Raw genomic sequence first — 13,116 nt, forward strand, 5'->3', positions numbered from 1 at the left:
AACTACCTCCCTCCTGACCACAGCACCTCTATTCTATTATAACTGATGGTAGATTGACCTAACTTCCTCCCTCCTGACCACAGCACCTCTATTATATTATAACTGATGGTAGATTGACCTAACTTCCTCCCTCCTGACCACAGCACCTCTATTCTATTATAACTGATGGTAGATTGACCTAACTTCCTCCCTCCTGACCACAGCACCTCTATTAGATTATAACTGATGGAAGATTGACCTAACTTCCTCCCTCCTGACCACAGCACCTCTATTATATTATAACTGATGGTAGATTGACCTAACTTCCTCCCTCCTGACCACAGCACCTCTATTCTATTATAACTGATGGAAGATTGACCTAACTTCCTCCCTCCTGACCACAGCACCTCTATTATATTATAACTGATGGTAGATTGACCTAACTTCCTCCCTCCTGACCACAGCACCTCTATTCTATTATAACTGATGGTAGATTGACCTAACTTCCTCCCTCCTGACCACAGCACCTCTATTATATTATAACTGATGGTAGATTGACCTAACTACTTCCCTCCTGACCACAGCACCTCTATTATATTATAACTGATGGTAGATTGACCTAACTTCCTCCCTCCTGACCACAGCACCTCTATTCTATTATAACTGATGGTAGATTGACCTAACTTCCTCCCTCCTGACCACAGCACCTCTATTATATTATAACTGATGGTAGATTGACCTAACTTCCTCCCTCCTGACCACAGCACCTCTATTATATTATAACTGATGGTAGATTCACCTAACTTCCTCCCTCCTGACCACAGCACCTCTATTCTATTATAACTGATGGTAGATTGACCTAACTTCCTCCCTCCTGACCACAGCACCTCTATTATATTATAACTGATGGTAGATTGACCTAACTTCCTCCCTCCTGACCACAGCACCTCTATTATATTATAACTGATGGTAGATTGACCTAACTTCCTCCCCCCTGACCGCAGCACCTCTATTCTATTATAACTGATGGTAGATTGACCTAACTTCCTCCCTCCTGACCACAGCACCTCTATTATATTATAACTGATGGTAGATTGACCTAACTTCCTCCCTCCTGACCACAGCACCTCTATTCTATTATAACTGATGGTAGATTGACCTAACTTCCTCCCTCCTGACCACAGCACCTCTATTATATTATAACTGATGGTAGATTGACCTAACTCCCTCCCTCCTGACCACAGCACCTCTATTATATTATAACTGATGGTAGATTGACCTAACTCCCTCCCTCCTGACCACAGCACCTCTATTCTATTATAACTGATGGTAGATTGACCTAACTTCCTCCCTCCTGACCACAGCACCTCTATTATATTATAACTGATGGTAGATTGACCTAACTTCCTCCCTCCTGACCACAGCACCTCTATTCTATTATAACTGATTGTAGATTGACCTAACTTCCTCCCTCCTGACCACAGCACCTCTATTATATTATAACTGATGGTAGATTGACCTAACTTCCTCTCTCCTGACCACAGCACCTCTATTATATTATAACTGATGGTAGATTGACCTAACTTCCTCCCTCCTGACCACAGCACCTCTGTTATATTATAACTGATGGTAGATTGACCAAACTTCCTCCCTCCTGACCACAGCACCTCTATTCTATTATAACTGATGGTAGATTGACCTAACTTCCTCCCCCCTGACCGCAGCACCTCTATTCTATTATAACTGATGGTAGATTGAACTAACTTCCTCCCTCCTGACCACAGCACCTCAATTATATTATAACTGATGGTAGATTGACCTAACTTCCTCCATCCTGACCACAGCACCTCTATTCTATTATAACTGATGGTAGATTGACCTAACTTCATCCCTCCTGACCACAGCACCTCTATTATATTATAACTGATGGTAGATTGACCTAACTTCCTCCCTCCTGACCACAGCACCTCTATTATATTAGAACTGATGGTAGATTGACCTAACTTCCTCCCTCCTGACCACAGCACCTCTATTCTATTATAAGTGATGGTAGATTGACCTAACTTCCTCCCTCCTGACCACAGCAACTCTATTATATTATAACTGATGGTAGATTGACCTAACTTCCTCCCTCCTGACCACAGCACCTCTATTATATTATAACTGATGGTAGATTGACCTAACTTCCTCCCCCCTGACCGCAGCACCTCTATTCTATTATAACTGATGGTAGATTGACCTAACTTCCTCCCTCCTGACCACAGCACCTCTATTCTATTATAACTGATGGTAGATTGACCTAACTTCCTCCCTCCTGACCACAGCACCTCTATTCTATTCTAACTGATGGTAGATTGACCTAACTTCCTCCCTCCTGACCACAGCACCTCTATTATATTATAACTGATGGTAGATTGACCTAACTCCCTCCCTCCTGACCACAGCACCTCTATTATATTATAACTGATGGTAGATTGACCTAACTCCCTCCCTCCTGACCACAGCACCTCTATTCTATTATAACTGATGGTAGATTGACCTAACTTCCTCCCTCCTGACCACAGCACCTCTATTCTATTATAACTGATGGTAGATTGACCTAACTTCCTCCCTCCTGACCACAGCACCTCTATTCTATTATAACTGATTGTAGATTGACCTAACTTCCTCCCTCCTGACCACAGCACCTCTATTATATTATAACTGATGGTAGATTGACCTAACTTCCTCCCTCCTGACCACAGCACCTCTATTATATTATAACTGATGGTAGATTGACCTAACTTCCTCCCTCCTGACCACAGCACCTCTGTTATATTATAACTGATGGTAGATTGACCAAACTTCCTCCCTCCTGACCACAGCACCTCTATTCTATTATAACTGATTGTAGATTGACCTAACTTCCTCCCCCCTGACCGCAGCACCTCTATTCTATTATAACTGATGGTAGATTGAACTAACTTCCTCCCTCCTGACCACAGCACCTCTATTATATTATAACTGATGGTAGATTGACCTAACTTCCTCCCTCCTGACCACAGCACCTCTATTCTATTATAACTGATGGTAGATTGACCTAACTTCCTCCCTCCTGACCACAGCACCTCTATTATATTATAACTGATGGTAGATTGACCTAACTTCCTCCCTCCTGACCACAGCACCTCTATTATATTAGAACTGATGGTAGATTGACCTAACTTCCTCCCTCCTGACCACAGCACCTCTATTATATTATAACTGATGGTAGATTGACCTAACTCCCTCCCTCCTGACCACAGCACCTCTATTATATTATAACTGATGGTAGATTGACCTAACTCCCTCCCTCCTGACTACAGCACCTCTATTCTATTATAACTGATGGTAGATTGACCTAACTTCCTCCCTCCTGACCACAGCACCTCTATTCTATTATAACTGATGGTAGATTGACCTAACTTCCTCCCTCCTGACCACAGCACCTCTATTATATTATAACTGATGGTAGATTGACCTAACTTCCTCCCTCCTGACCACAGCACCTCTATTCTATTATAACTGATGGAAGATTGACCTAACTTCCTCCCTCCTGACCACAGCACCTCTATTATATTATAACTGATGGTAGATTGACCTAACTTCCTCCCTCCTGACCACAGCACCTCTATTCTATTATAAGTGATGGTAGATTGACCTAACTTCCTCCCTCCTGACCACAGCAACTCTATTATATTATAACTGATGGTAGATTGACCTAACTTCCTCCCTCCTGACCACAGCACCTCTATTATATTATAACTGATGGTAGATTGACCTAACTTCCTCCCCCCTGACCGCAGCACCTCTATTCTATTATAACTGATGGTAGATTGACCTAACTTCCTCCCTCCTGACCACAGCACCTCTATTCTATTATAACTGATGGTAGATTGACCTAACTTCCTCCCTCCTGACCACAGCACCTCTATTCTATTATAACTGATGGTAGATTGACCTAACTTCCTCCCTCCTGACCACAGCACCTCTATTATATTATAACTGATGGTAGATTGACCTAACTCCCTCCCTCCTGACCACAGCACCTCTATTATATTATAACTGATGGTAGATTGACCTAACTCCCTCCCTCCTGACCACAGCACCTCTATTCTATTATAACTGATGGTAGATTGACCTAACTTCCTCCCTCCTGACCACAGCACCTCTATTCTATTATAACTGATGGTAGATTGACCTAACTTCCTCCCTCCTGACCACAGCACCTCTATTCTATTATAACTGATTGTAGATTGACCTAACTTCCTCCCTCCTGACCACAGCACCTCTATTATATTATAACTGATGGTAGATTGACCTAACTTCCTCCCTCCTGACCACAGCACCTCTATTATATTATAACTGATGGTAGATTGACCTAACTTCCTCCCTCCTGACCACAGCACCTCTGTTATATTATAACTGATGGTAGATTGACCAAACTTCCTCCCTCCTGACCACAGCACCTCTATTCTATTATAACTGATTGTAGATTGACCTAACTTCCTCCCCCCTGACCACAGCACCTCTATTCTATTATAACTGATGGTAGATTGAACTAACTTCCTCCCTCCTGACCACAGCACCTCTATTATATTATAACTGATGGTAGATTGACCTAACTTCCTCCCTCCTGACCACAGCACCTCTATTCTATTATAACTGATGGTAGATTGACCTAACTTCCTCCCTCCTGACCACAGCACCTCTATTCTATTATAACTGATGGTAGATTGACCTAACTTCCTCCCTCCTGACCACAGCACCTCTATTATATTAGAACTGATGGTAGATTGACCTAACTTCCTCCCTCCTGACCACAGCACCTCTATTATATTATAACTGATGGTAGATTGACCTAACTCCCTCCCTCCTGACCACAGCACCTCTATTATATTATAACTGATGGTAGATTGACCTAACTCCCTCCCTCCTGACTACAGCACCTCTATTCTATTATAACTGATGGTAGATTGACCTAACTTCCTCCCTCCTGACCACAGCACCTCTATTATATTATAACTGATGGTAGATTGACCTAACTTCCTCCCTCCTGACCACAGCACCTCTATTATATTATAACTGATGGTAGATTGACCTAACTTCCTCCCTCCTGACCACAGCACCTCTATTAGATTATAACTGATGGAAGATTGACCTAACTCCCTCCCTCCTGACTACAGCACCTCTATTCTATTATAACTGATGGTAGATTGACCTAACTTCCTCCCTCCTGACCACAGCACCTCTATTCTATTATAACTGATGGTAGATTGACCTAACTTCCTCCCTCCTGACCACAGCACCTCTATTCTATTATAACTGATGGTAGATTGACCTAACTTCCTCCCTCCTGACCACAGCACCTCTATTATATTATAACTGATGGTAGATTGACCTAACTTCCTCCCTCCTGACCACAGCACCTCTATTAGATTATAACTGATGGAAGATTGACCTAACTTCCTCCCTCCTGACCACAGCACCTCTATTATATTATAACTGATGGTAGATTGACCTAACTTCCTCCCTCCTGACCACAGCACCTCTATTATATTATAACTGATGGTAGATTGACCTAACTTCCTCCCTCCTGACCACAGCACCTCTATTATATTATAACTGATGGTAGATTGACCTAACTTCCTCCCTCCTGACCACAGCACCTCTATTCTATTATAACTGATGGTAGATTGACCTAACTTCCTCCCTCCTGACCACAGCACCTCTATTATATTATAACTGATGGTAGATTGACCTAACTTCCTCCCTCCTGACCACAGCACCTCTATTCTATTATAACTGATGGAAGATTGACCTAACTTCCTCCCTCCTGACCACAGCACCTCTATTATATTATAACTGATGGTAGATTGACCTAACTTCCTCCCTCCTGACCACAGCACCTCTATTATATTAGAACTGATGGTAGATTGACCTAACTTCCTCCCTCCTGACCACAGCACCTCTATTATATTATAACTGATGGTAGATTGACCTAACTCCTTCCCTCCTGACCACAGCACCTCTATTATATTATAACTGATGGTAGATTGACCTAACTCCCTCCCTCCTGACTACAGCACCTCTATTCTATTATAACTGATGGTAGATTGACCTAACTTCCTCCCTCCTGACCACAGCACCTCTATTATATTATAACTGATGGTAGATTGACCTAACTTCCTCCCTCCTGACCACAGCACCTCTATTATATTATAACTGATGGTAGATTGACCTAACTTCCTCCCTCCTGACCACAGCACCTCTATTAGATTATAACTGATGGAAGATTGACCTAACTCCCTCCCTCCTGACTACAGCACCTCTATTCTATTATAACTGATGGTAGATTGACCTAACTTCCTCCCTCCTGACCACAGCACCTCTATTCTATTATAACTGATGGTAGATTGACCTAACTTCCTCCCTCCTGACCACAGCACCTCTATTCTATTATAACTGATGGTAGATTGACCTAACTTCCTCCCTCCTGACCACAGCACCTCTATTATATTATAACTGATGGTAGATTGACCTAACTTCCTCCCTCCTGACCACAGCACCTCTATTAGATTATAACTGATGGAAGATTGACCTAACTTCCTCCCTCCTGACCACAGCACCTCTATTATATTATAACTGATGGTAGATTGACCTAACTTCCTCCCTCCTGACCACAGCACCTCTATTATATTATAACTGATGGTAGATTGACCTAACTTCCTCCCTCCTGACCACAGCACCTCTATTCTATTATAACTGATGGTAGATTGACCTAACTTCCTCCCTCCTGACCACAGCACCTCTATTCTATTATAACTGATGGTAGATTGACCTAACTTCCTCCCTCCTGACCACAGCACCTCTATTATATTATAACTGATGGTAGATTGACCTAACTTCCTCCCTCCTGACCACAGCACCTCTATTCTATTATAACTGATGGAAGATTGACCTAACTTCCTCCCTCCTGACCACAGCACCTCTATTATATTATAACTGATGGTAGATTGACCTAACTTCCTCCCTCCTGACCACAGCACCTCTATTATATTATAACTGATGGTAGATTGACCTAACTTCCTCCCTCCTGACCACAGCACCTCTATTATATTATAACTGATGGAAGATTGACCTAACTTCCTCCCTCCTGACCACAGCACCTCTATTATATTATAACTGATGGTAGATTGACCTAACTTCCTCCCTCCTGACCACAGCACCTCTATTATATTATAACTGATGGTAGATTGACCTAACTTCCTCCCCCCTGACCGCAGCACCTCTATTCTATTATAACTGATGGTAGATTGACCTAACTTCCTCCCTCCTGACCACAGCACCTCTATTGTATTATAACTGATGGTAGATTGACCTAACTTCCTCCCTCCTGACCGCAGCACCTCTATTATATTATAACTGATGGTAGATTGACCTAACTTCCTCCCCCCTGACCGCAGCACCTCTATTCTATTATAACTGATGGTAGATTGACCTAACTTCCTCCCTCCTGACCACAGCACCTCTATTGTATTATAACTGATGGTAGATTGACCTAACTTCCTCCCTCCTGACCACAGCACCTCTATTCTATTATAACTGATGGTAGATTGACCTAACTTCCTCCCTCTTGACCACAGCACCTCTATTGTATTATAACTGATGGTAGATTGACCTAACTTCCTCCCTCCTGACCACAGCACCTCTATTCTATTATAACTGATGGTAGATTGACCTAACTTCCTCCCTCTTGACCACAGCACCTCTATTATATTATAACTGATGGTAGATTGACCTAACTCCCTCCCTCCTGACCACAGCACCTCTATTATATTATAACTGATGGTAGATTGACCTAACTTCCTCCCTCCTGACCACAGCACCTCTATTATATTATAACTGATGGTAGATTGACCTAACTTCCTCCCTCCTGACCACAGCACCTCTATTCTATTATAACTGATGGTAGATTGACCTAACTTCCTCCCTCCTGACCACAGCACCTCTATTATAGTATAACTGATGGTAGATTGACCTAACTTCCTCCCTCCTGACCACAGCACCTCTATTCTATTATAACTGATGGTAGATTGACCTAACTTCCTCCCTCCTGACCACAGCACCTCTATTATATTATAACTGATGGTAGATTGACATCCTGCTCTGCCGACTGCCTTGGTCTCTCTCAGTCATAAAGAGGTAAACCACAGAGACTAGAGGAGTGCAATAACTCAGAAGGTCATAGGGCTGCAGGATCTGTTTGACTTGACAGAGTGCGTGTGTGTGTGTGTGTGTGTGTGTGTGTGTGTGTGTGTGTGTTACAGCAGACTCACCACTAGAACAGTCCACTCCTCCCCAGCCTGGTTCACACTGACACGTATCAGGAGACACACACCGACCATGGGCACATTCTGCTGAACACTGAGCTGTATGGGGAAGAGGAGAGGTGTTACACACACAGACATACACACACACCCACCATGGGCACATTCTGCTGAAAACTGAGCTGTATGGGGAAGAGGAGAGGTGTTACACACACAGACATACACACACACCCACCATGGGCACATTCTACTGAACACTGAGCTGTACGGGGAAGAGGAGAGGTGTTACACACACAGACATACACACACACCCACCATGGGCACATTCTACTGAACACTGAGCTGTACGGGGAAGAGGAGAGGTGTTACACACACAGAAATACACACACACACCGACCATGGGCACATTCTACTGAACACTTGGGAGGAAGGGAGGGATGGAGGGGCAGGGAGGGAGGAGGGAGGGAGGGAAGTCTACAGACTTTTATAAAATGTTCCTGAGGGCTACAACATGGACAGTAATGTACACACATTATTTGAAGGCCTGTTTGTAAACTGCTTACAACCTATTGTGCAAAAAATGTGCCCTGTAACTCCTTACATGTCAGGGCTGGTTACCCTACAGTACTATATATACAGTATATAGCTATACATCACAATGTGTCAAAATCTCATTGAGGAATTAGTTTGAGGGAGAAGGGGAGCAGGAAACGAGAGAAGAACACGAGGAGAAAAAGAGAAAGTGGCAGAGAGAGTGGTGGGTGGCAGAGAGAGAAGGAGAGAGAAAGAGAGAGAAAGAGAAAGAGAGAGAAGGAGAGAGGAGAGAGAAAGAGAGAGAATGAGAGAGGAGAGAGGAAGAGAGAGGAGAGAGAAAGTAAGAGAAAGTAAGAAAGAGAGAAAGATATAGCAGAGAGAGAGAGAAAGATAGAGATAGAGAAAGAAAGAGAGAGAGATAGTGAGAGATAGAGAGAGAAAGAGAGAGATAGAGAGAGATAGAGAGAGAAAGAGAGAGATAGAGAGAGATAGAGAGAGAAAGAGAGAGATAGAGAGCGATAGAGAGAGAGAAAGAGAGAGCGATAGAGAGAGAAAGAGAGAGAAAGAGAGAGCGAGAGAGAGAGCGAGAGAGAGAGAGAGAGAGAGAGAGAGAGAGAGAGAGAGAGAGAGAGAAAGAGAGAGAGAGAACATTTCAGGAGGACAGGGACTCTTGTTGTGATCGTACTATATCCCCAGGTTGTATAAATCAGCTTTGGCACTCGTCTCTAGCCACACACATTATTTATCATTCAAAAAGTTTATCAAATTAATTTTGTCCCCCAAAAAATAAGATCAAAACACCAATTCCACCTGAAAAGACAAAATGGACGACTTGAAAACAGTGGTACATGAAACTATTATTGGATTAGATAGTTTGTTTCAATCAGATAAATCTCAGATGAGAAGGTGCACAAATTAAAAAAAGGAAATATTAAGAGCGAGAGATAGATGAGAAAGAGAGAGAGATGAAGAATGCAAAAAAACCTAAGAAATAAATTGAGAAACCTATCCAACCAAAAACATAGAGACCCAGAAAACCTGAGCCTACGCCTTCACTACGGTGCATCACTAAAGCAATACAGACATACACTATGGAAAAAGAGGGAACAGCACGTCAGAAATCAGCTCAATGCAATTGACTCTAACCACCTCTGGGAAAATGGGAAAACACTAAACAAACAACAACACGAGGAGTTATCTGTCCAACACGGAGATGTATGGATAAACCCCTTCTCCAATCTTTTTGTCCCTATAACAAAGAACAAACAGCAACAAAAATATACAGGATCAAATACAAATCTTACAATCAACTATTAAAGACTACCGGAACCCACTGGATTCTCCAATTACATTGAATGAACTGCAGGACAAAACACAAACCCTCCAACCCAAAAAGGCCTGTGGTGTTGATGGTATCCTCAATGAAATGATCAAATATACAGACCACAAATTCCAATTGGCTATACTTAAACTCTTTAACATCCTCCACTGCTCTGGCATCTTCCCAAATATTTGTAACCAAGGACTGATCACCCCAATGTACAAAAGTGGAGACAAATTTGACCCCAATAACTACCGTGGGATATGTGTCAACAGCAACCTTGGGAAAATCCTCTGCATTATCATTAACAGCAGACTAGTGAAAACAATGTACTGAGCAAATTACCGTACAACAGACCACGTATTCACCCTGCACACCCTAATTGACAAACAAACAAACCAAAACAAAGGTAAAATTCTCTCATGCTTAGTTGATTTCAAAAAAGCCTTTGACTCAATTTGGCATGAGGGTCTGCTATATAAATTAATGGAAAGTAGTGTTGGGGGAAAAACATATGGCATTATAAAATCCATGTACACAAACAAGTGTGCGGTTAAAGTTGGCAAAAAGCACACACATTTCATTCCACAGGGCCGTGGTGTGAGACAGGGATGCAGCTTAAGCTGGGGCTCCCGAGTGACGCAGCGGTCTAAGACACTGCATCTCAGTGCTAGAGGCGTCACTACAGACCCTGGTTGGATTCCAGGCTGTATCGCAGCGGTCTAAGACACTGCATCTCAGTGCTAGAGGCGTCACTACAGACCCTGGTTGGATTCCAGGCTGTATCGCAGCGGTCTAAGACACTGCATCTCAGTGCTAGAGGCGTCACTACAGACCCTGGTTGGATTCCAGGCTGTATCGCAGCGGTCTAAGACACTGCATCTCAGTGCTAGAGGCGTCACTACAGACCCTGGTTGGATTCCAGGCTGTATCGCAGCGGTCTAAGACACTGCATCTCAGTGCTAGAGGCGTCACTACAGACCCTGGTTGGATTCCAGGCTGTATCGCAGCGGTCTAAGACGCAGCATCTCAGTGCTAGAGGCGTCACTACAGACCCTGGTTGGATTCCAGGCTGTATCGCAGCGGTCTAAGACACTGCATCTCAGTGCTAGAGGCGTCACTACAGACCCTGGTTGGATTCCAGGCTGTATCGCAGCGGTCTAAGACACTGCATCTCAGTGCTAGAGGCGTCACTACAGACCCTGGTTGGATTCCAGGCTGTATCGCAGCGGTCTAAGACACTGCATCTCAGTGCTAGAGGCGTCACTACAGACCCTGGTTGGATTCCAGGCTGTATCGCAGCGGTCTAAGACACTGCATCTCAGTGCTAGAGGCGTCACTACAGACCCTGGTTGGATTCCAGGCTGTATCGCAGCGGTCTAAGACACTGCATCTCAGTGCTAGAGACGTCACTACAGACCCTGGTTGGATTCCAGGCTGTATCACAGCGGTCTAAGACACTGCATCTCAGTGCTAGAGGCGTCACTACAGACCCTGGTTGGATTCCAGGCTGTATCACAGCGGTCTAAGACACTGCATCTCAGTGCTAGAGGCGTCACTACAGACCCTGGTTGGATTCCAGGCTGTATCATAACCGGCCGTGATTGGGAGTCCCATAAGGCGGTGCACAATTGGCCCAGCGTCGTCCGGGTTAGGGTTTGGCCGGGGTAGGACGTCATTGTAAATAAGAATTTGTTCTTAACTGACTTGCCTAGTTAAATAAAGGTTAAATAAATAAAAAATACAAAATAAGCCCCACCCTCTTCAACATATATATCAACCAATTGGCGAGGACACTAGAACAGTCTGCAGCACCCGGCCTCACCCTACTAGAATCTGAAGTCAAATGTCTACTGTTTGCTGATGATCTGGTGCTTCTGTCCCCAGCCAAGGAGGGCCTACAGCAGTACCTAGGTGTTCTGCACAGATTCTGTCAGACCTAGGCCCTGACAGTAAGACAAAAATAATGGTGTTCCAAAAAAGGTCCAGTCGCCAGGACCACAAATACAAATTCCATCTAGACACCGTTGCCCTAGAGCACACAAAAAACTATACATACCTCGGCCTAAACATCAGGGCCACAGTTAACTTCCACAAAGCTGTGAACAATCTGAAAGACATGGCAAGAAGGGCCTTCTATGACATCACACACACACACACACTCAGACACACACACACACACTCAGACACACACACACACTCAGACACACACACACTCAAACACACACTTAGACACACAAACTCAGACAAACAAACACACTCAGACACACACACACACACTCAGACTCACACACACCACACAGACACACAACACACACACACTCACTCACACACACACACACTCAGACACACTCACTCAGACACACGCACACACACACACGCACACACACACACACACACACACACACACACACACACACACACACACACACAAGCTCTCAATCAAAGAATAAAAAGAGCTCTCCTTAAAAGAGTTATCAAAAAGTGACTTCCCTCTGAACACCACATGGATCAAAACCAGTAACTAGAGGGGGATGTCTGTTGCCTCCATCAAACAGATTCCGTTTCCTCCCCCTCTGCTGTCCTCCAACGACATCCAAACAGATCCCGTTTCCTCCCCCTCTGCTATCCTCCAACGACATCCAAACAGATCCCGTTTCCTCCTCTGCTATCCTCCAACGACATCCAAACAGATCCCGTTTCCTCCTCTGCTATCCTCCAACGACATCCAAACAGATCCCGCTTCCTCCTCCTCTGCTGTCCTCCACCTCCAACGACATCCATTTGAAAAGTTGAATAAACCTTTGAAGTGTTTTAAAACACGCCGCAACAAAGCGTTGAAAGTTGAGTTGGCGGCGGGGGGGGGGGGAATCTAAAGACTGAAAAATCCTTTTAAAAAAGTCTCATCATCTTTCCTACTCATTAAAAGTGAAA

At 44.0% G+C, this 13,116-nt stretch overlaps 1 protein-coding gene across 1 annotated transcript in view; it reads right to left on the minus strand.

Annotated features, from left to right (window-relative positions):
* LOC115184554 (multiple epidermal growth factor-like domains protein 11) overlaps positions 1-13,116 on the minus strand; it is a 131,780-nt gene that overhangs the window by 92,867 nt on the left and 25,797 nt on the right. The window contains exon 5 of the mRNA XM_029745411.1: positions 8,337-8,429. Coding sequence (XP_029601271.1) covers positions 8,337-8,429 — 93 coding nt within the window. The remainder of the gene's footprint in view (positions 1-8,336; positions 8,430-13,116) is intronic.

The sequence above is a fragment of the Salmo trutta genome, unplaced genomic scaffold, assembly GCF_901001165.1.
Source record: "Salmo trutta unplaced genomic scaffold, fSalTru1.1, whole genome shotgun sequence".
Classification (NCBI taxonomy): domain Eukaryota; kingdom Metazoa; phylum Chordata; class Actinopteri; order Salmoniformes; family Salmonidae; genus Salmo; species Salmo trutta.